The 22,027-nt window shown below is 38.7% G+C and overlaps 1 protein-coding gene and 1 long non-coding RNA gene across 2 annotated transcripts in view; both read left to right on the top strand.

Annotated features, from left to right (window-relative positions):
* Positions 1-22,027, top strand: part of LOC116629907 — a 73,715-nt gene that overhangs the window by 9,597 nt on the left and 42,091 nt on the right. The gene's annotated exons all lie outside the window — the stretch shown is intronic.
* LOC116629906 (cytochrome c oxidase subunit 8A, mitochondrial-like) lies at positions 7,622-8,111 on the top strand. Its single transcript, XM_032400186.1, has one exon. The coding sequence runs from the start codon at positions 7,677-7,679 to the stop codon at positions 7,884-7,886; it is 210 nt and encodes a 69-aa protein (XP_032256077.1). The 5' UTR covers positions 7,622-7,676; the 3' UTR covers positions 7,887-8,111.

Here is a 22,027-nt window from a genome sequence, read left to right as displayed (position 1 = left end):
AAAATAGAGACTCAAAAGAAGCAGAAATTGACCATGATGTATTCCTAAACTCCTTTCTCCGAATACTATGGAGATGTCTGAAAAATTAAGATTCACCCCAGATTCACACAAATTTCTCTCCTTTCCATGATTGCTTGTTTGGCAAATTTCTCAAATATAATTCGCTTTCTTTCACTTAGTGCTGAGAAGACAAGGGCATCTTAAAGAAGATCCCAAGAAGATTCAGGAGGAGACAGGAAAGGTCTCCATGAGGATTTATTACCATGTCCCAGGAGAGATGATTTTGGTAGAATCTTAGTTTGCTTCCCCTGCGCCCCCCAAAATATCTCAAGGTGTTCCCTGTTCTGTTGTCTTTGAAAGTACTTTGCCAAAAGTCCAGTCCTCAGGACTTGGCGGTTTTGATTAGATGGTGGTGCTAGCAAATGAGCGATGCCATTTGGATGACAACATTTGTCACATTTCCTCATGTAGTTCCCTTTACTTTCTTCTCTACTTCAAGCAAAAGTACACTTAGAGCCTTAAAAAAAAAAAAAAAAAGCCCAGCTAATTTAATCTAGACCATTTGGTACAGATGACCTGATGAAGATGCATTGTCTAATTCAGACACAGTGATTGCTATGTCTGATGCCCTCCCTAATAACACTGTTGATCATGTTATTTCAGGTCTAGATAAGTCTTTCTATTCCATAGTCTTTAAAAACTAGGAAAGGAAAGCAAAGCTTGTTTAGCTTATTTTAAAGAAAATGTTTCTTGTATTATTGCTTTTTTTTAATAAGTATAATCCAGATTTTCCTTTTGAATCTAAGAAAGAAATATTCCAAAAAAAGTTTAAAAAATTGTTTTTATACTCTAGAATTACCCCCCTTCAGCTTCTCTGTGTAATTTATGTTTCTAGTTAGCGTGACCTCCAGTAAGCTGTTTGTAAGCTAATTAGGGTACGGGCTTTATCTTTTTACAGCTCCTGTTACAAGTCTTTATATTTAACAGACAGTTCTATATTATCCCAACAACTGATTGCCTTAACAATATAAATAACGTGTTTTCTCATTACAACTTATTTATCTATATAAGAATACCTATACTCTGATTTATATAGTATCAATTTGCATTTTTATGTTTTATACCTTATTACATATTACTTGCTTTAGTATCTCTGAGTTATATTCCTGAAAATATAAGCTTTATTCAAGATAGTGTTTGTTATTAGAGCCTAACTTTTCAGGGGAAATATTATAATTAAATATTATATTTAAAATACTGTACTTAAAAGGTTCACTCAGAATGTCCTCTTTATATCACATAAACATGGAGAGAAAATTAGACTGGGGATTAAACAAGGAATGGTCACGAAAATAATCAAAGAAGGTGACATCCATGCTTATGTGTGAGGTTAGGGCCCTCCTTCTCCAATTATCTTTATTTATCATTATTGCTTGGATCCAATTAAATGAAAAGAAACATAACAGGATTTTTAAAGGTCATATGAAAATGAGATCAAGTGGTCAGAAAGCATCCTGAGGAATATCACACTCATTTTTCCTAAAGGTTTTGCCTTAAATCAAGAGAAAAGACTTCCTTATATTGGCTCACGTTTCCTATCAAGGGAATCAGAAAAAATCACTGACTGTGAAAAACAACAACACAAAAAGTAATTAATTCTGTACAGTATTTCTTTTACCTGTGATCGCACAAACCACACCCTAGCTGTTTGCCAAAGCCCACAGAGGCAGAGATCGAATGAATTTCCGCATCCTGCTGCTGATTTGGTTATCTGAGGTAAGTGGCTATTCGATCCAAAAAACACCCAGAGGAACAAAGAGTAAGAATCCTTGGAAAGGAAACTCCCAATGTAAATTAAATAGGCATTATTCAAACATAAGGCATGGTGGATGTTTATTAGACTGATGGGCAATGGTCATGCTATACTCTTTGGGGGCTGTAGCCCCATATCAAGGACGTCATTACTATTCTCTATTTCCCACTTGTGGGAGGATTTGTGCCCAAGTTGTTAAAAGAGATTGGGATTTGCCGGTGCGTTCTCTGGCTCTTCATACCTGTCAGGGCCGTGGCTGGGTACGAAGGCTGATATGTTTTTTCCAGTGATTTAATTCAAAATCCATTTATAATATTTGCTGGACCCCTATTTAGATAGGGGTAGAATTAAGTATTTTTCAAGGTTCCTGTCCTCAGAGACCTTAGTCCGAAATGGAAACCAGACACATATCTTCACACAGAGATAACTAATGGTATGAGGAGGTAAGTGATATATTTTTTGAATGGTAGTCCAAAATGAGCGTGGTATCACTTTGGCTTCAGAGGGTCAGGAAAAGCTTCCTGGGAGAGCAGCTGAGCCTAGAAGGATGATGTAGCCAGAAGATGCACAGGCCACTGTGATTCTAGCGAGGGGATCCTGTGGACTTGGGGAACAAGTTTGAAAGACCAGTGAGAGTTAGATGGGACAGTGCTTAAATTTAGGCCGAGGAGTAGAGACGTCAAACAATTGATTTACTCTGTCAAAGCTGGATTTTCCAAGACCAGCTTGAATACCATGATGTTTTGCCCTTTTCAATTAAGGTATCTGCTAAGGGCGATTCAATATTTAATGTTTTACAACGCTTACGTAAATACATTTACATAACTTTGTTATTCTCAGATTATATCCTGATTTGGTATTTGGAAAATAAAATAATTTATTCAGTCTTAAAATATTTGCTGACTATCTTGTGCCAAGTACAGGACTGAACATTTATGTGATAGTTCAACAATTACTTATTAGGGGCACTCGGGGTACAACATAGAACAAAAAGAAAAATCTCTGTCCTCATGTCCTCATGGAGCTTGTATTCTAGCGGTGTATTAGTTTGCTGAGTCTGCCACAACCTGTCTTAAATAACAGAAGTTTATTTTCTCACAGATATGGAGACTAGATATCTGAGGTCACAGGGTCAGCCAAACCGGTTCCTTGTTAGGACCGTGAGGGAAGGACCCGTGCTAGGCCCTCTCCTTGGCTTGTGGATGGCCAACTCTCCTTGTGTCTTCACATTGTCTTCTCTCTGTACTTGCCTGTATCCAAATTTCCTCTTCTTATAATGACACCAGTCACACTGGATTAGGGCCCACCCTCATTTTAACCTACTTACTTTGTAAAGACCCTATCAGCAAATATGGTTACATTCTGAGGTACCAGGGACTAGGACTTGAACATATGCATTTTGGGAAGGACACAGTTCAGCCCATAACAAGTGGGCAGTGATGACAGAGCAGTGAATAAATTCTAGAACGTGGGTGGTCCTGGTCGCTGTGTGCCAGGCACGGTACCAGGCAGGCTCATGTGCATCATTGCATTTAATGCTGTAACCAACCCTGGAAGTAAGTATTGTTACCCAAACTTTACAATGAGGAAACTGAGGGCGGACCACCCTCATAGTTCATAGGGGTGTTTGCTTTAGGGGCCCTGTGCTTAATGTTTTCAGTGGTCAAAGCTTTGGAAATGAAAACTGAGCCGTGGCTGAATGTGTAGGGTATATATTCGTGGCTGATTCAGATTCAGAAGCAATTTCTAATGTTAATGTAGAGAGGGAAGTCTTTTTTTTTTTTTTACATTAGGTTCTAAGAAAAAAAAAGATAAAAGTAATATTTGATAAGTATATTTTTTCCTCTATAAATAATCCAATATATTATTTTATGAGTGCACACTATTATATATAATAACACATTATTACAAATAACCATAGTTATTTATAGTATATATACAACTATCTATTAAATAAATCCTACATTTTTTTATAGCAATAATCACTTCCTTTGGATTAGCTAGATTTAAATAAAGTTGCAGGTCACTTCTGACCTGTACCTCTTGATTCATCTCCAGACTAGGAAGCTTGCCATGGCACTACTCCTATGGAAGGAATCCTCACAGTACCTGTTTTGCCTGTTTTAATTATGATGCTCCTCTGGTGGACAGATTCAGATTCAGCAAACATTTATGGAGGACATACTGTCACATGGCAGGCAATTTCACAGAAATCCATGTGTTTCATAAATATGGAAAACCAAAGGATAATATGCGTTTTTTATGAACATCAATTTTACTCAATTATTTTACAGGGAAAAAAGGACTTAACTTTTTTTTTTTTTAGTTAAGGTAACCAGTGGATAATTTAAAATGTAATTTAAATATTGAAACCATATTAGGTATACATTATAGTGTGAAATGCAACATTTTCATGAACTTTCAAGATGAAACTCATTTCAAAGGAGTTGCTTTTGTTTTGAGTTGTGCCTTTAGTTCTATAGAGATGGGAACCTGCCCTTCTCCTTCCGAGGGCTGGGGTTGGGCTGGGGGGCGTCTCGGAAGACAGCCTTTGAAAAGTTCTGAAATTTTCTTCGTCTTCATAACAACCACGTGCGGTATATTATCCTCATTTAAGAGATCAGAAAACACAAGTTTGGGTAAATTATCTTGCCCTAGTTAGCACAGTGAGTAAATAGCAGAGGCAGGGGTTAAAATTCAGACTTTCTGACTCCCATTCCGGGGCATTTTATATTGCACTACATTCACTCCTTGGATGAACGAGGCTTCAGCCCTCCCAAGGCTGTGTAGACCTCACAGTTCTGCATGTCCACATGGTCGAACCTCATTGACTCATGGATTCATGCACTTATTTGTGCATTTAATCAATAAATAAATCAATAAATATTGAGAGCTTACTATGTACCAGGTTTCATGCTGGGTCTGGAGGACACAGTGGTTCGCGACAAAAGCAGAACATGGTTCTCTCCCTTATGGAGCCTGCAGTCTAGTGGAAGAACAGATGTTAAACAAATACCACAGAACACTTGTTTATAAACGATCGGTATTATGAAGCGAAAGCATAGGGTGCCATGAGAGGAAACAACAGGTGAGTTAATTTAGATTAGTGATCAGAGAAGACCTCGTTAAGGAAGTGACTTTGATCTGAGGTTTTGAGCATGAGTTAACTAGAAGAAAACTCATTTGCCCTTGAAGTAGTTACAAATTGCCATCCTACAAAACCCATCACTACAATTCCCTCTATCTTCATTAGATTCCTTCTTTCTCCATGGCGAGATCAAATTCCTACCCTCAGCCATCACATTTATTCTTTTCTATTGTATCTATCCATCCATCGGTTCATTTACCTATCCATTCATCATCGAGCATCAGCTACGAGCCTGGCACTATTGTGTCCTGAATCCTTTTCTTTTTCATCTTCACTCTCTTCTTTGATTCTCCCTTGACTGCTTTAACCTTCTGATTCTTTTTTTAAAGCTTTATTTATTTATTTGAGTGGGGGAGGGGTAGAGAGAGAGGGAGACAGAATCTCAAGCAGACTCCCTGCTGAGTGCCAGCCCGACTAGGGGCTTGATCTCATAACCCTGAGATCATGACCTGAGCCTAAATCAAGAGTCCGATGCTTAACTGACTGAACCACCCAGGCGCCCCTAACCTTCTGATTCTTGAATTTATTTTTGACTCACATATTCAGTCTTATGCCTTTCCGAGACCAGTCACTTCCCTCTCCTTGGGCTAAACTATCATTTCTCATCCTGTTTTCAACAAATGCATTCTTTCCTCACATTTTTCTGAAATTTTTATAATCAGGTGCAAGAAAATTAATGAAGTTTTGTTTGTTTGTTTGTTTTGTCAACTACTTGGTATTTCCATCCCTTAACACAGAAATACCACTAATATAAAAAACAAACATTTTTGGAATCTCTTTCTTTCTCACTCTACCTACTTATATCTATCACCTGTTTATATTTGGGATCATTTCTTTCTTTTAACTATAAACTCCTGGAGATGGACAGATCTATCTGTGTAAGTTAATATAGCATCTGGTGCTAATAGTAATCACTTCTTAAACTTTTCATATGCTTTTAAAAGAGGCAAGGCACATCCTTTATAGGCCTGCTAATATGTTTGATGTACCTCTGATATAAAAGCACAAATGAATTCAGAAATGCACAGGCCAAGATTAGCCTGCTTTCACTTTCTCCTATAAAGTCATTTCTGTCCTTTCTGTCATAACCTGGACATAAAAAACCCAAGTCAGCAATAATATAGTGTATCATCAACTATTTAGGCAAACATACACTTACTTACTTCTCTATCTCCACACAAGTCAGTCAAATCCAACAAACGTCCTCTGGAAAGTCTGAAGACTCAGAGTGCACTATCTAGAAAGTTCCACCTATCAAAAAGTAAGTCGAGGGGATTTCTCTTTGTAGGCATGATGGAGTAACAAGGACCAGACTTAAATGCCCACCGTAAATAATTAAAAAGCTGGATAAAATATGAAACGATGGCTTTCAGACATTGGAAAATAGTCTGCATAGGATTATGATTACTGAAAGAAGAGAAACAAACAAGTGAACTCAGTAACTCCGTGGCTTTCTGCCTGGAAGCAATTTCTAGACTGTTGACTCAGGAACGGGGACCCAAACAGATTCTGGTAGCTTTGCTGAGTTGATAAGATGGAGGCCAGAGTTTGAGGAGGCTGAGATGGCTAGAGGTAGTGGGGCAGAGTTCTGGGAAGGAGGGGGCTATGCAGAAAAATTGCTCCAGAAATATGTATAGGAATCTTTTGAGTCTTTGCTGAGTACCAGGACACAAGTATATAGAATGACACTCCACAAGATTGGACAGAAAAGACTGGTGAGTTGTAAGCTGAATAAATCTCAGGGCGCACATCAACTGGGAGAAAGTTTGGTTAGCCAAAGTGGAGAGTCCTTGTTCATCCTTGGAACATTCAGTGGATACCCTCAAGTAATCATATGTTAGTAATAGGTCTGAACTATCCTTTGAGTGAAATATTCTAGACCAGGGGTTGGAAACTTTTCTTAAATTTACAGATCACAATCATTTTTGGGTTGTGGGTCATATGGTCTTCATCACAACTACTCAAATCTGCCATTGTAGTGTGAAAGCAGCCATAGAAAATACATAAGTGAATGGGTGTGGCTGTGTTAACAAACTTCATTAACGTTATTAACAAAAAACAAGTGGCCAACCTGTGAGCTGTAGTTTGCTGACCTCTGCTCTAGAACAGCACTGTCCAACAGAAATATAATGCAAGCCACATATATAATTTTAAATGTCTGGTAACCACTGTACAAAGGAAAGAAAAGTAGATAAAATTAATAATATATTTTACTTAACCCTATACATCCAAACTATTATCAATTCGACATGTAATCAATATAAAAATTATTAATGAGGAAGTTTGTGTTCTTTTTGTCATACTAAGTTTTCAAAATCTGCAGTGTAGTTTATACCTATAGCACATCTTAATTCAGATTAGTCACATTTTAATAGCCACATACAGCTAGTGACTACCATAATGGATAGCACAGCTCTCATCTCTCTCCAGTAAAGCTTAAAGACAGGTGTCAAAGGAATCAAACTGATGGAACAATTAATGTCACTGCCTGCCAAAACAAAGCCCAATGCTCTTTAAAGGAAGACAACACAATACAGACACTTAATAATGTAACAATAACAATGTCAGCATCAAATAAAAAATCACTGGACATGCTTAAAAGCAAGAAAAAAAATACAACAAGAAGAAGAATCAGTTAAGAGAAACAGACCTAGAGGCCATTTTGACTTCCTGACCTTGGGCAGTAGCTGGCAACTGTCGTCATTCTGCGCGGTCATGTCTTTGTCGACGGCGCAGCTGCTGAGGGGCCTGACAGGTCTCACCCGGAGGCTCCCGGTGCAGCGTGCCCAGATCCATTCCAAGCCTCCGCGGGAGGAGCTCGGGACCATGGATGTTGCCGTTGGGCTCACCTCCTGCTTCCTGTGTTTCCTCCTGCCATCGGGCTGGGTCCTGTCGCATCTGGAGAGCTGCAAGAAGCGGGAGTGAAGGGGGCTGTCCTGTCCCTCACCCTGTGACCTGACCACCCCTGGCCTCTCCTGATCATGTCTGCTGCATCCCTGGCCGGTCTTCCCGGGATCATGTCCCTCAATTACAATGACCTCTTCTGCAGTCACGACCTCTCCATTTCTCCATGGTGACATCGTGGGACCACATATATTGGTTTATAAGGCCCTACTCGGTAAGGCTTTCCTTGTAACAATAAAGTCTATTTAAACCTTGGGAAAAAAAAAGAGAAACAGACCTAGAAATGACAAAATAATGGAATTAGCACACATGCTGATAAGACAGATTTTATTATTACGTATAAATATTTAAAGGAAAACAAAAAAAATAATCAGAAGAAAAATGAAGGATATAAAAAACCAACTGTGACTTCTAGAGATTAAAAAAAAACGCAATTATTTGGACTGAAGATTTTAGTGGATAAGATTAACATCAGATTAGGCACTGCAGAAGAAAAGATTAGTCAATGTATAAACATAGCAATTAAATTGATCCAAGATGAACCACAGAGAGAAAAAAGACTGAAAAAAAAATAGATGAGGGCGCCTGGGTGGCTCAGTTGGTTAAGTCACTGCCTTCAGCTCAGGTCATGATCCTGGAGTCCCGGGATCGAGTCCCGCATCCGGCTCCCTGCTCAGCAGGGAGTCTGCTTCTCCTTCTGACCCTCCCCCTTCTCATGCTCTCTCTCTCTATCTCATTCTCTCTCTCAAATAAATAAATAAAATCTTTTTAAAAAAATAGATGAAAGGAGGCTTAGTGATTGGTGAGAATAATATCAAACGATCTACCATAATTGGGAAAGGAAAAAAGAGAGGACAGAAAAATATTTGAAGAAATAATGGCCAAAACACTTCAAAATTCACTGAAAACTGTACTTCATAAATCTGAGAAACTTAAAAACTCATGAAAAAAACCAAGCTACATAACAATCAAATATCTGAAAACGAGTGTTGAAGAGAAAAATCTTAAAGGCAGTCAGAGAAAAACACACATTAAGTACAGAGAAATAGACATAAAAATGATTACAAACTTCACCTCAGAAATTTAGCAAGCCAGAAGACAATTAAATAACACCTTTAGAGTGCTGAAAGAGAAAAGTCAACTTGGAATCCAATATCTGATGGAAATAGCCTTCAAAAACAAAAGTGAAATAAGGGTGCCTGCATGGCTCATTGGTTGAGTGTCTGAAGCTTGGTTTCAGCTCAGGTCATGACCTCAGGGTCATGAGATCAAGCCGCACGTCCAGCTCTGCACTCAGCAGGGAGTCTGCTTGAGATTCTCTCTCTCTCTCTCCCCCTCGGCCCTTCCCCCTGTTCATACACACACATACACGCTCTCTCTCAAATAAATAAATAAATCTTAAAGACAAAAAAGCAAAAAAACAAAAACCAAAGGTGAAATAAAAACATTATCAGACAAACAAAACTTGAGGAACTTTGTTGCCAGCATATATATACTAAAAGACATGTTAAAATTATTCAGGCAAAAGCAAAATGACAACAGATGGAAACTTGGAATACCAGAAATGGTAAATATGTGGACAAATAGAAAAGATTTGTTTCCTCATTTTTAAATTTCTTTAAAAGTTAATCAACTATATAAAGCAAAAATAAAAACAATGTATTTTTGAGATTTATCAAATGCGTAAAAGCAATATGTATGACAATAGCTTGAAGGACAGAACGAGAGCAGAGGAAGTCTAGAGTGCTAAAGATTTTATGTTATACATGAAGTGGCATAATACTATTTGAAAGTAAATTATGAGTTAAGATGCATATTGTAAAGTGTAGAGCAATCACTAAAATAAAATAATAAAATATATCTCACCAACGGTGGAGATAAAATGGAATATTAAGCAGTACCAATTAACTTAAAAGAAGCAGGAAAAGAAGATAAAAGTAACAAGAAAAGATGAGACAAAATGAAAACTAATAGTAAATGGTAGACTCAACCATATTGATAATTATATTACATGTAAATGGTCTAAAGACTCTAATTAAAAGTCAGAGATTGCCAGACTAGATAAAAAATTAAGATTCTATTATATGCTGTGTAGGAACAAACCACTTCAAATATATAGACAGGATAGGTTAAAACTAAAAGGAGGGAAAAAGATATACTATGCAAACATAAATTATAAGAAAGCTGGAGTGGCTATATTAGTATCAGATAAAGCATGCAATATAAAAAGGAATATACTAGGAATAATGATAAAATATTCAATTTATTGGGGAGATATGACAATCCTAAATGTAATAGAGCTTCAAAATACATGAAGCAAAACCTGACGAAATGAGTCAGGGTTCTGGGAATCACTTAAATTCTCTGAAGTGAATCAGTTGTGTGGCATTGGGAAAATCATTTAATCTGTGAGTGAAAGTTTACTCCCTTGTACAATAAAAATAATCACACATATTTCATGGGTATTTTGTGAGGATTAGATAAAAGTATATGTGAAATTAAAAAAAAACCAAAACAACAAAAACCCAACCTGAATTGAAAGGAAATTTAAAAATCCGCAGTGACAGTTGGAGTATTCAACACTTTTCACTTATAATCAATAAAGAAAGAAGGCAAAACCAGCAAGAATATTGAAGACTTGAATGATACCATGAATCAACTGTACCTAATTGGTATTCATAGAATACTCTACCCAACAACAGCAAAATTACACGTTTTTTAAAAGTTCACCTGGAACATTAATCAAGAGAGACCATATGTTAGTCATAAAACAAGTTCTAACAAATTTAAAAGTATTGAAATCATAGGGTTTGTCCTCTGACCATAGTGAAATTAAATTAGAAATCAGTAACAGCTATTTGGGAAAACTCCAAGTATTTAGGAGTCAATAGCACACTTCTAAACAACACATGGGCCAGAGAAGAAATCATAAGGGAACTTAAAAAATATTTTGAACTGAATGAAAATGAAAACATATCAAAATTTATGAGGTGCAGTTAAAACAGTGTCTCAAAGGAAATGTATAGCATTAAATGTTAATATTAGAAAATAAGAAAGGTCTAAAATCAGTAATTTAAGATTCTATCCTAAAAAGCAAGAAAAGAATATATGTTGGCTAATTGAATTTAAATTTAAAAAAATTGTTTTAAAAAAGGCAAGAAAAGAAGAACAAATTAAACCTAAAAAAATAGAAGGGAGAAAATAACAAAGATAAAAGCAGAAATCAATGACATATAAAACAAAAATAATGGAGAAAATCATTGAAACCAAAAGCTAGTTGGAGAATTTCAACAAAATGTATAAACCCCTAGCTAGATGCATTAAGGAAAAAAGGGAGAAGACACAAATGATCAATATCAGTTACACACCACTGATGCTACCAACATTACAAGGATAATAAATGAATATTATGAGTATTTTGTTGTCAATAAATGCAACAACTTAGATGAATGGGCAAATTCCTTAGAAGATACAATTTGCCAAATATGACTGAAGAAGTAGAAAACCTGAATAAGCCCTGTATCCTCTAAAGAAATTAAATAGGTAAATTTAAAAATTTCCCACAAAGAAAACTTGAGGCCCAGAAGATTTCACTTTGAATTCTATCAAATGTTTAAGAAACATACCAACATTTCACAAACTCTTTCAGAAAATGGGAGGATGGAATACTTTCCAACTCATTTCATGAGGCCAGCATCACCTTAATACGAAAATCTGAGAGTGAGCTACAAGAGAGAAAAAAAGAAACAGCATGAGACCAATATGACCCATGAACATAGACATAGAAATCCTTAGCAGAATACTAGCAAATCGAGTCCAGCAATCTCTAAAAGAAACAATACATCATGGGGGGAGATTATTTCAGAAATGTCAGAAAATCTAGAGGAAGACCTTTGAAGGTGGGGGTGCATGCCAATGGAAAGTAAAAAGTAAAAAGCGAGTATCATTAGCTTCAATAGTCTTGATTTTCATCCTTTTAACAGCTGACATTTCTGAACATTTACCACAACCCAGGAAGCAAGTTCAGAGCTATATGTGATTTCTCTTGTTTAATCTTTACAAGAACCCTATGAGGTAGGTACTATTGTTGTAGGCATTTTATAAATAAGTAAACTAAAGCAGAGAGAAACTTAAAAACCTGTCCACAGTCCCATAGCTATTAGGATTTGGACCTATATTGTCTGTCTCTAGATCCTGCACTCTTGCTAATAATGCACCACTCTACAAAGAACTGCTCATTTTCTGTGCTTTTGCCTATCAAGGCTTATTTCGTTACTCCTGAACATTTATCCACTTTTTCAGTCCATAATTAAGAACTTCCATCTGAGTAAAAATATTAAGTAGTTCCAAATGCAAAATACTTCTAAAATAAAAGTATGTGTATTAAATTATAAAACTTATAATACTAGCATGGAAGATGTACTCCATTATCACCTCCTAAATTTTTATGTGGCTACAACTTTCAAAATTTTAAATGCCTAGATCCTTCAACCTAGTAATTCCATCCTAAGAAATTATCCTTTAGGAAAACACACGTACATATGCACATAGTCAAGGATGTTCACTGCAGCAATGACTAGAAAATTGGGAACTACCTAAAAGATCACCAGCAGGGAAATGGTTAAATACATCTGGGACATAACCAGGCCATACAGTGGAATACTATATAGTCCAAAAGAATGCGCTTGATCTGTACTGACAATATATTAAGCGAGAAAGGCATATCGCAGACCAATATATGTAGCCCGATGCATTCTCTATTAGAGAGCTCACAAAAATATCTGTTACATATAAATGCTTTTGTATATATTTAGAAAATAAATACATGGATGCACATGAAACTCAAAATAGTGATTAACCCTAGGGAGGAGGATTTGGTTGAAAGGATGAGGGAGGGAAGTCTTGAAATTTTCCTCTTTTGTTTTGTGCACTTCTATACTGTTTGAATTTGTTTTAACAAGCCCATACTACCTGATCTTCATTCTTAAAAAAAATAAAGGTAGCGTGAGAATTCTTCCCCTTGAGGTTCTTTTCAACTGTACAGCTCTAACTTCAAAATTTGAGATGGGAAAAGAAGCAGTTAAGGCGTTCCCTAGTGTCCTCCTTCGATTAAAATATTTTAGTGATGTCCCATGTGTTGGGGATCAAGTCTAAACTCCTTGGGGCGCCTGGGTGGCTCAGTCAGTTAAGCGTCTGACTTCAGCTCAGGTCTTGATCTCAGGGTCCTGGGATGGAGCCCCGTGTTGGGCTCTGTGCTCAGCGGGGAGTCAGCTTGTCCCTCTCCCTCTGCCCCTTTCCTGCTTATGCTTGCATTCTCTCTCTCAAATAAGTGAATAAAAAATCTTAAAAAAAAAAACCTCAACTCCTGAGTGTAGCACTGCAGGTTCTCCTAAATTTGGCCATCTGCCTCCCTGTCCCGTGTCTTCAGCAGTCCTCCAACTCACAGACTCTGCCCTCATTGGAATGTGCTAGGACGTGGATTCCGAGGATTCTCCGTGATTATTGCTACATGTTAGCTGCACCCAGGTTGCTCACTTGCCTCTAAAGACATCCTCAGCTACCTAACATTTGTTCTGTTCTTTGAGACTCAGTTTAAATGTCACCTCCTCCAGAAGATCCAGCCCACTAGCCAGCTGCACTCCGGTCTGGGCAGGGCGTTGCTCCTAAATGCTCCATGTTCCCAGGCATACCCTCTGTATTATATTACTACCCTACTGCTCCTTGTTTTCGTATCCCGTTTCCCTCTAGGTGAGAACCTACTGAAGGCAGAAGCTGCGTTTTGTGTCTCTATACGAGCCTTGCCCATCCCAATGCCTGGCTATTGGAGGCCCTTAGCAAGTGGCTGTTGGATCGTACAATGCTCACATCCCCTTTCTGGAATCCACTCATTGGCAGCCTCAAAGAAATATGGGAGACCAGATTTTAAAATTCCTCACTATTACTTCTTTCCATAGAGACTAACTTAAAATTTAGATCCACAAAACCATAGCACTTTAGAACTGGAAAGGACTTAAGAGTTATCTAGAGGAGTTGTTTTCAATCAAGAGTCTGTGAACTACGGGCACCTGGGTGGCACAGTCGGTTAAGCCTCTGACTTTTGGTTTTGGCTCAGGTCCTGAGATCCAGCCCCGCGAGGTGCTCTGCGCTTAGTGCAGAGTCTGCTTGAGATTCTCTCCCCGCTCCCTGCCCCTCCCATTTGTGCTCTCTCTGTCTCTCTAAAAAAAAAAAAAAAAGTCTGTGAACTAGTGCAAGTCTTCATACTCCAAAAGGCAAAATGAGAAAAATATGAGCAATAGAGCAGATTAAAAAAAAAAATCGGGTTAGTTGCATTTGGTTTAAATGATGCTTTCTTATTCAGAGATTATGTCTCCCTCTTGTTTTAAGGTTATTTATGAATTATGTGCTTGTAGGGTTCTTTTTTTTTAGTTTAATTGGTCTATTAAATAAAAAAATCTGGAAACCCTGGCTCTTGTGTCTTTCACCTCAGAACTAAGACCCAGAGAGATTATCACTTTGCCCATAGTCAACAAAGAAAAAACTGTTTCAGTCCAGGATCCTTCTGCTGTGATGTATAATGCAATTGCGTATGTATACAAATATTATATATGTTTGGTGTGATTGGTTTTCTGTTCAGTATTTTAAATCCAGAAATGCAACAGTCAGTTAACATATTTGTTGTATTACAATGGAAAACAGGCTTGCTGTTTGACAAGTGTCTATAACCATATGGTACTGCTGTCTGTTAGTATTTGGTGAGGTTTTAAGAAATGTCAGAGTCTTGAAATTGTATATATGCAATATTATTATTGACTTTGATATGGAAATAAAGACTGTTTACTATCAAATTTTGGATGCTTTCTAAGTTTGAAAGTGCCGTAAGCATCTTAAAAAAAGAATTTAAAGTGACTTTGAGTTTGGCTATTGCTTCAATTCTGATCTTAAACATCTGAATGCTGTCCAACTAAGAAATTCCACTTCTGAGAGTTTATCATGAGAAAAGAATGAGAGATGTGTGCACAGATATACAGATAATGGTGTTCATTAAAGCATTTGTGTTAAAGATTAGGGAAAAAACACAAATGCCCAGTAATAGAGAATTGGTTAAATACATTTTGATGTAGTCCTATATGGCTGTATTTTTACCTTCCTTTGTATACTTGTTTGTGTTTTCTAATTTTTATCTACCACACATTGTACTTATATAAGTAAAAAGTTTAAAAATCTGCCTTAACTTAACATTTTGTCCAAAATAATGTTTCTTACCTGTTTTTCTTATGCTTTTTTTCCAATTTGACATTATTGATTAATATAATTTGAAAGCCCATCAAAGTTCAGTATATATTGACTCTAAATTTTATTTTTTCAAATTTAGCTTTTACATCTTCTGTTTTTATGCAGTTTAGCTTGGCTTCGTATCTGACACTGAGCTGCTATCGGTCAGCCCACAATCCAATGGAAAGTTGTCGTTCTCATTTTGAACACTATACTCTCTGGCAAGTTCGTGTTCTAGGCTTGTACATTCTAATTAGCTATCAGTGAGGGCAAGCACAACCATAAACTCAAAGATCTAAGGACATTTGAAGGTGTAATTGGTCTAAGTATTTATTTTTCCTCTAGATCTGGCTGCATCTTAGCTCAGAGTAGGAAGGTTGGCCGTGGGATTTACTAGGGTTGCAGCCTGTTGGCCTAAAAACCAGAAGGAATAGCATCTGAGCATTTCCAGCCCCCAAGAAAGCCTCTTTGAGAGAGGAAGACAAGAGATGCTTTATCACATCCTAGCTATGTATGCCTGTGTGTGCGTACCTGTGTGTGCACCAGTGTGTGTGTGTGTGTGTGTGTGTGTGGGTGGGTGGGTGGGTGGCTGAGAGATGAGGGGGAGGGGGGTGGGAGGGAGAGGGGAGAGGGAGGGAGGGAGAGAGAGAAAGGTGAGCGGGATTGTGTAAAAGTGTTTCTGGAATCTCTGGCACGAGGTTAGTTCTTATTCGCTGTTAACAGCTTCCAATAGTTCTTCCTAGTAGTTTTTCTACTTTTAATTAATTAATTAGCTGTTCAATGTCGGACTCTTTCTAGAATGTAAGACACCTGAAGACTAGAACCATGTCCCCGCCCCCCCAAATCCCAGTACCCAGCACAGTGCTTTTTATATATGTAGTGAGAATTTAATAAATATTGGTTAAATAAATGCCTGTATGGGTTTCAAAAACCCTCATTTACTTCTGTTGGTACCTTGTCTAACAATTTCTACGGCTGCTGTAGCTTTTCTTCTTCTTTCTAGAAGAGGACCATTTCATCAAACTGAAGGAGGGGCTTGTTGACTATTTCTGCAGCAGGAAGGGAGGCCCACCCCTCATCCATTGTAAACTTTAGAAAGTGGGACCCAGGCCTCAGCCCTGTTCTTGTCAGGCTCCTCCCTTTCCTAGCTGCTCCTACGCTCCAGATAGTTTTGTTTCAAGGTTCTGGGTAACACAGGGCAGCAGCCTTTTGAGGACAACTGATGTGGATTACCGTGTGCCTGTGGGAACTCCAGCCACCTCCTGAACACTGTGGGCCTCCATCTTTAATTTGCGCAACATACTGCTTGCCTCCAGAGAGCAGGGTGAAGGCACTGATTTTTGCCCGATTTGTTCGGTGCTCTGTCTCCAACTCTAAGGATGTGCATAAGTGCCTGCTCCGTGGGCACTCAGTAACTATTTGCCGAATGAGTGAACAAGTGATGGAATGTCCTCGTGGCCTTTGAATAGCATCTTGTGTTTGATGCATTCTCTTGGCTATAGTTTGCCCAGTTAAAAACTTGAAATGTGTGCTGTTGATGAAGAGGGCCACCCTTTACGGACGCTCTTCCCCAAATTACAGTTCCAGTCCTCTGCTACATAATCCTTCTAAACTGGATTCCACTTCTTTCATTTCCCCTTACAGAACATGCCAGACTATTAATATTGGCAATCACATGCTAGTCTGTAGGTTATAAATTTCCAAATTTTCTGATCAACCACAGATTTTATAAATATAACACATCCGCCTTTTTTTTTGGTAAAATGCTGTACTTTCAAATCAGTTTTTCCATAAGAATACCAATTTTTGCTATGTGATTCGGAAATTAGACAAGTGGGGATAATATACACTAAACTTAAAACTAGTCTGCCTTCTTTTATAAACAACAAAAACCTTGTCACTCCCAATTTGTCTTGTCTTACAGGAAGCTCAGAGCGAAGATTTGTGCCCCCTTGTGCTATCTATTTTTACCCTCAACTTCCTTAAAACAGTGATTTCACCTATTTCCCTTCATTACCTTGTTCTTTTAATCTTTTTAAAAAATATGGCATCGTGCTTTGTTGAAAGCGGCCTCAAATTCTTTTTCAGTAGATGGGAAATTATAATTAATGAGAAGAAAAATATTTCCCTAACCAACCATTGACAGGTGCTTTTCAAAGCCCACATTCCAAGATGCTATCAATGTCTCCTTCTAACTCACTGGCTATCAGCCTTCTTACTGAGCCTGATTTCTCCAGCATTACAAGTGTGGGAAAACATGGGTGTTATGCTAGAACATCAGAGTGCGGCAGAAAGAGCCCCGGGTTTGTAGACAGCAGAACTGGGCTCTTGTTACAATTCCACTTATTAGTGGAGTAATCTTAGATAAGTCATTTAGCCTCTCCGTGCCTCAATTTCTCTTCTATACATTGGGTATAAGAATCACGTGCTGTACCTACTGCACTGGGTTTTTGTGATGTAAATGATATAACACATGTCTAGATGTTTTGTAAACATTACGGTTGTCTGCATTTCTGTGTCCCCCACAAATCTGTATGTTCTTCAAGATCAGGCACTACACCTGGTTCATATTTGTATTTCCAGGGCCTGGTTTGTGACCCAAAGATGCACTTTAAGAGAGGGCACTAGATGTGGGTGACATGAAGTTACCCATACTTTTATTTCAGGAATGCTCTGCTGGTGTCTTGTTATTAACAAACCTTCATTGATCAGCTGGACTTAACTGAATACCTTCTGCATGCTTTCTATTGCCTCTAGGATACTGAATTGAGGAAGACGTATAGAAAATAAACAGAAAAATGGAAGGGCATGAACACACATACACTCACACACCATTATAGATTCATAAATGTCAGGGGTCACAAAATGGTGACTTGAGGGCTAAATCTGCCTCCAGACAGGCTTTCTTTTTTTTTTTTTTACATTTATTTTATTTTATTTTATTATGTTATATTAGTCACCATACAATACATCATTGGTTTTTGATGTGGTGATCCACGATCCATTGTTTGCGTATAACACCCAGTGCTCCATGCAGTACGTGCCCTCCTTAATACCCATCACCAGGCTAACCCATCCCCCTCCCCCCTCTCCTCTAAAACCCTGTTTGTTTCTCAGAGTCCATAGTCTCTCATGGTTCATCTCTCCCTCCAATTCAGACAGGCTTTCTTTGGCTCAAACATTAAGTTTTAAAGTATACCCTGATAAGGGGCACCTGGCTGGCTCAGTCAGTGGAGGACGCGACTCTCGATCTCGGTCAGAGTTGTGAATTTGAGCCCCATGTTGCGTGTAGAGATTACTTAAAAATAAAAATCTTAAAAAAAATGTCCCCCAATAATTTGAAATCCAAAAATGTGGATTTTCCCTTCCCCTGAAATTGTGAACAGCCGGTCACACGAGGCCAGGTCCCTCCAAGGGGGACCGAGGCAGCTGTGACCATTTCAGGCACGTCCTTGACAGTTCAGGGAGGCAGCCCCGTCACTTCCTGTTGTGTCGTGAACACCGAGGCAGAAAGGAGCTGTGGCCCGTTATCACATTTATTGTGCTTAAAGAGCATTTACTGCACACCGGGCACTATTGTAAGCTCTTTGGTTCCCCATCTACCTACCTGTCACAGGTTAAGAAACTGAGGCATAGTCAGTGCGCGACGGATTCAGAATTCCAACCCTGGTCATCTGACTTCCAAGTTCTCACCATTAATCACTCAGCTGTGTCACGTCTCGGCAGGGAGAGGAGGATATGAAAAATCATACCTAACTACAGCACAAAGTTGTGCCAGAGCACTGTATTCTGTCTAATTAGAGAAGGATTCACAAAGGCAGTGTGCAGAGTTGTAGAGTTTTAACGATAAAAAGAATCATTAGTCCAGGCATGTTAAATGTACCGTGCATAGGCTTGTTCCAGACCTGAGAGCCGGGCATACAGAGGGCAAGCCGGGCTAATGCAGCTGAGTGAGGTGGGGACAGAAGACAGACCCGGGGGTGAGGTGTGGCAGCCGAGCCCTACGACCTGGAGCTGAGATCTGATACCAGAGGAGAGTAGTCTGACCTGGGCGGGTGAGGGAGGCGATAAGGCCGAAGTCCTGTTTGACCAACGTGATGTGGGATGAATCGGCATTCTTAAGGAGTCCTGCTGAACTTCATTCATTGCTTTCACAATATCAGAAAGTCGGTTTTGTAATGCAGGTGTCCCTATAATACTGGCCTGACTGTTTACTTCTGCTTCAGTCCCTGAGCTTATGAGCAAATACTTTAGGCACTATAACGAGCAGAAACTTGAGACAGAGCTTATCTTGTAATGCCGGGTTTTGCATCATATCCAGGGTGTGGTGTTACTTTAGAAGGCAAGTTCAATAATTACGTGTTTACAGATTGAGCAAACAGTGCATGTGCCCTGAGATGGCTCAGAATTTATACTTTGAGAGCCCAGGGAACTGACTGACTTAGCTGGACAGCAGCCTCAGTACCCAGATGTGTCAAGTGGTCACAGTATATTCAATATATATATATGTACATATACATGTATGTAATATATATATATATGCATGCACATATTCAATATATGTGTGTGTGTATATACATATAGATTTATACACGTACGTACTTTCATTTTTGAACATTTATGTAGCACCTTGTCTTTAATCATACTTATTTACAAAACAGCCCAGAAAGCTTAAAGATGTTAAGTGAATCAATTAAAGCTAATTCAGGCAAGCCCAAGTCATTGACCTACCCAGTGTCCCTCTCTTTTTTATGTATGATCTATTAACTGTAGTACTCTGTGTTTTGGTGTTCCCTAATAACATAATGAAGTGACCAAAATTAAGGTTAAAAGCATTAGGGTCATTTAAACTGCCTCTTTTAGGAAATAAAAATGCTGATTAACCAGTTATATTCCTTTTCTCTTGCTCTATTATTATTTCTCTCTTCCAGAGACAGATTGGAACCATGTTGACTTCGCTGCTCTTAATAGTGCTTGTCAAGTAGTGTCATACAGTAAGTGTTTATACGCATCTGTACTGATGATTTGTGGCTCACACCTCCACCTAGTCTCAGTTTCCCTGGCTTATTTCCTTGAGATAATTTCTTCCTTTTCTATTTTTGCATTTTCAAGAACAAGGCAAGGCATAATAGTTATCCGATCCAGGGCTTTCTGAACACATTTGAAAAATGGCAATCCCTTCCTATTCTAGCTTGATAATAAACCTAAAGGCAAGCTTTCAAGCACTGACTTGTCCTTTCCCTCCTCATTCCAGCTACTACTCACTTAAAGTGCAGGGCTTTGAAATTCTCTGCTTAATTGGGCTACATGTCACTGCTGTCTGTGGAAGTGGCTTTAGGAGGCAGGTGTGGGTTTTTTGGGCCTCCTTTGCTGTGATTTTACATGTCGTGTTTGCATTGCTACACTAGCTCCCAGGACCAGGCAACATCCTTAGCTTCCCCTGGGGCGGGTAGGAAGGGGCACACCCTAGATTGTTCTACTCCCTTTGAAGTAGATGACATCGGAGTTTGGCCCTTACTTGCTCTGGTTATTCAGACGTTCTGGACTTAAGTTTCTGTTCCTTTTGGAATGGTCATCAGATGTCCACATGGAGACTTTTGGTCTACTTAGAGCTATGCTAGGAGAAGCATGAAATTACTTCCCGAAGGGTGTGGTCCTACCCCCTCAGAACCGGAAAAGGGGCGGCCATGTTTGGAACAGTAATCCATCCTGTGGAGTGTCAGTTTCCTTATCTGTAAAGTGTAAGCATCAGACAAAATTGCCTCTAACATCTTCTTCTTCTTTTTTTTTTTTTTAAGTTTTATTTGTTTAAGTCATCTCTATACCCAATGTGGGGCTCAAGCTCATGACCCTGAGATCAAGCGTCGCATGCTCTTCCGACTGAGCCAGCCGGGGGCCCCCAAGATTGCCTTTTCTAATCAAATATTCTATGAGCCACAGAAGGCTAAGAATACATATAAACTGAGAATTCTGAAATTTTAAGAATCATTTGAAAAAAATGAGACTCTGGCACCAACCAACAGGACTGAGAGCTTGCAGACAAAGAGAATTAAGGTTGAACCCAGTCTGCCCATTCCTTGCTCTGTGACCCTTATATATTTCTTCTCTCTAGGCCTTAGGTGTCTCCCCCTTAAAATGGAAATGCTGGTATCTACATAGTGGAGTTGTTATAAGGATTTAATAAATGTACATAGTATATTTTAAGTACTACATGCTTGGCTGGCCCATTGCAGCCACTCTGTAAATGGTGACAGTCATCTTCTGACTGTATGGTTTTGGGAACAGCGGAGGGTTTGGAATAGATTCGATCTAAGGAAGACGGCTTATAAAGTCTTTGGAGTTGAGGAAGGACTAAGATTGACGTTGAGGATAGAGTAGCTACTGAAGGAAATGATACAAAGGATGTGATAAGAAACTGAGGTGAAGGGTACTGATGGATGAGACCTTCTATTCACTTACTTCTAGCCCTTGTTACAGGTGTAGATATTTCTGATGAGAAAATCTCCTTGTTATCAGTATAGTCTTGTGTCTTGTCCAGCATTTTCCAGACACAGAGTCAATCTTTGTATTCAAAGACTATGGTATACTGATGACACATTGTTCCTCTTGTTATCCATTATGGATAAGGCGGTGTCTGAAAAAGACCCATTCCGGATCAGCATTTCTTTCTCCAATATCCCGCTATGGAGATTGGCTGAATTTTGCTACTATCAATACTTAGTGTGCCCATCACCTTCAGTGTTTCCACATACAGTTGGATCCTTCACAATCTTGCCTTGCAGATCTTAACCTGGGCTCCTGTAGGTCTCAGGGAATGTTTGAAGTCCTTGAAATTCTTTGCAGAATTGCATGTATATGAGCATATGTGCATATGGGGGGGGGAGGGGAGG

This window comes from Phoca vitulina, unplaced genomic scaffold, assembly GCF_004348235.1.
Source record: "Phoca vitulina isolate PV1807 unplaced genomic scaffold, GSC_HSeal_1.0 scaffold3, whole genome shotgun sequence".
NCBI lineage: Eukaryota > Metazoa > Chordata > Mammalia > Carnivora > Phocidae > Phoca > Phoca vitulina.
This window is presented reverse-complemented; position numbering and strand designations above follow the sequence as displayed.

Excerpts from the sequence above, each read along its gene's own strand:
- LOC116629906 (XM_032400186.1), top strand. The coding sequence starts at position 7,677 with ATGTCTTTGTCGACGGCGCAGCTGCTGAGGGGCCTGACAGGTCTCACC.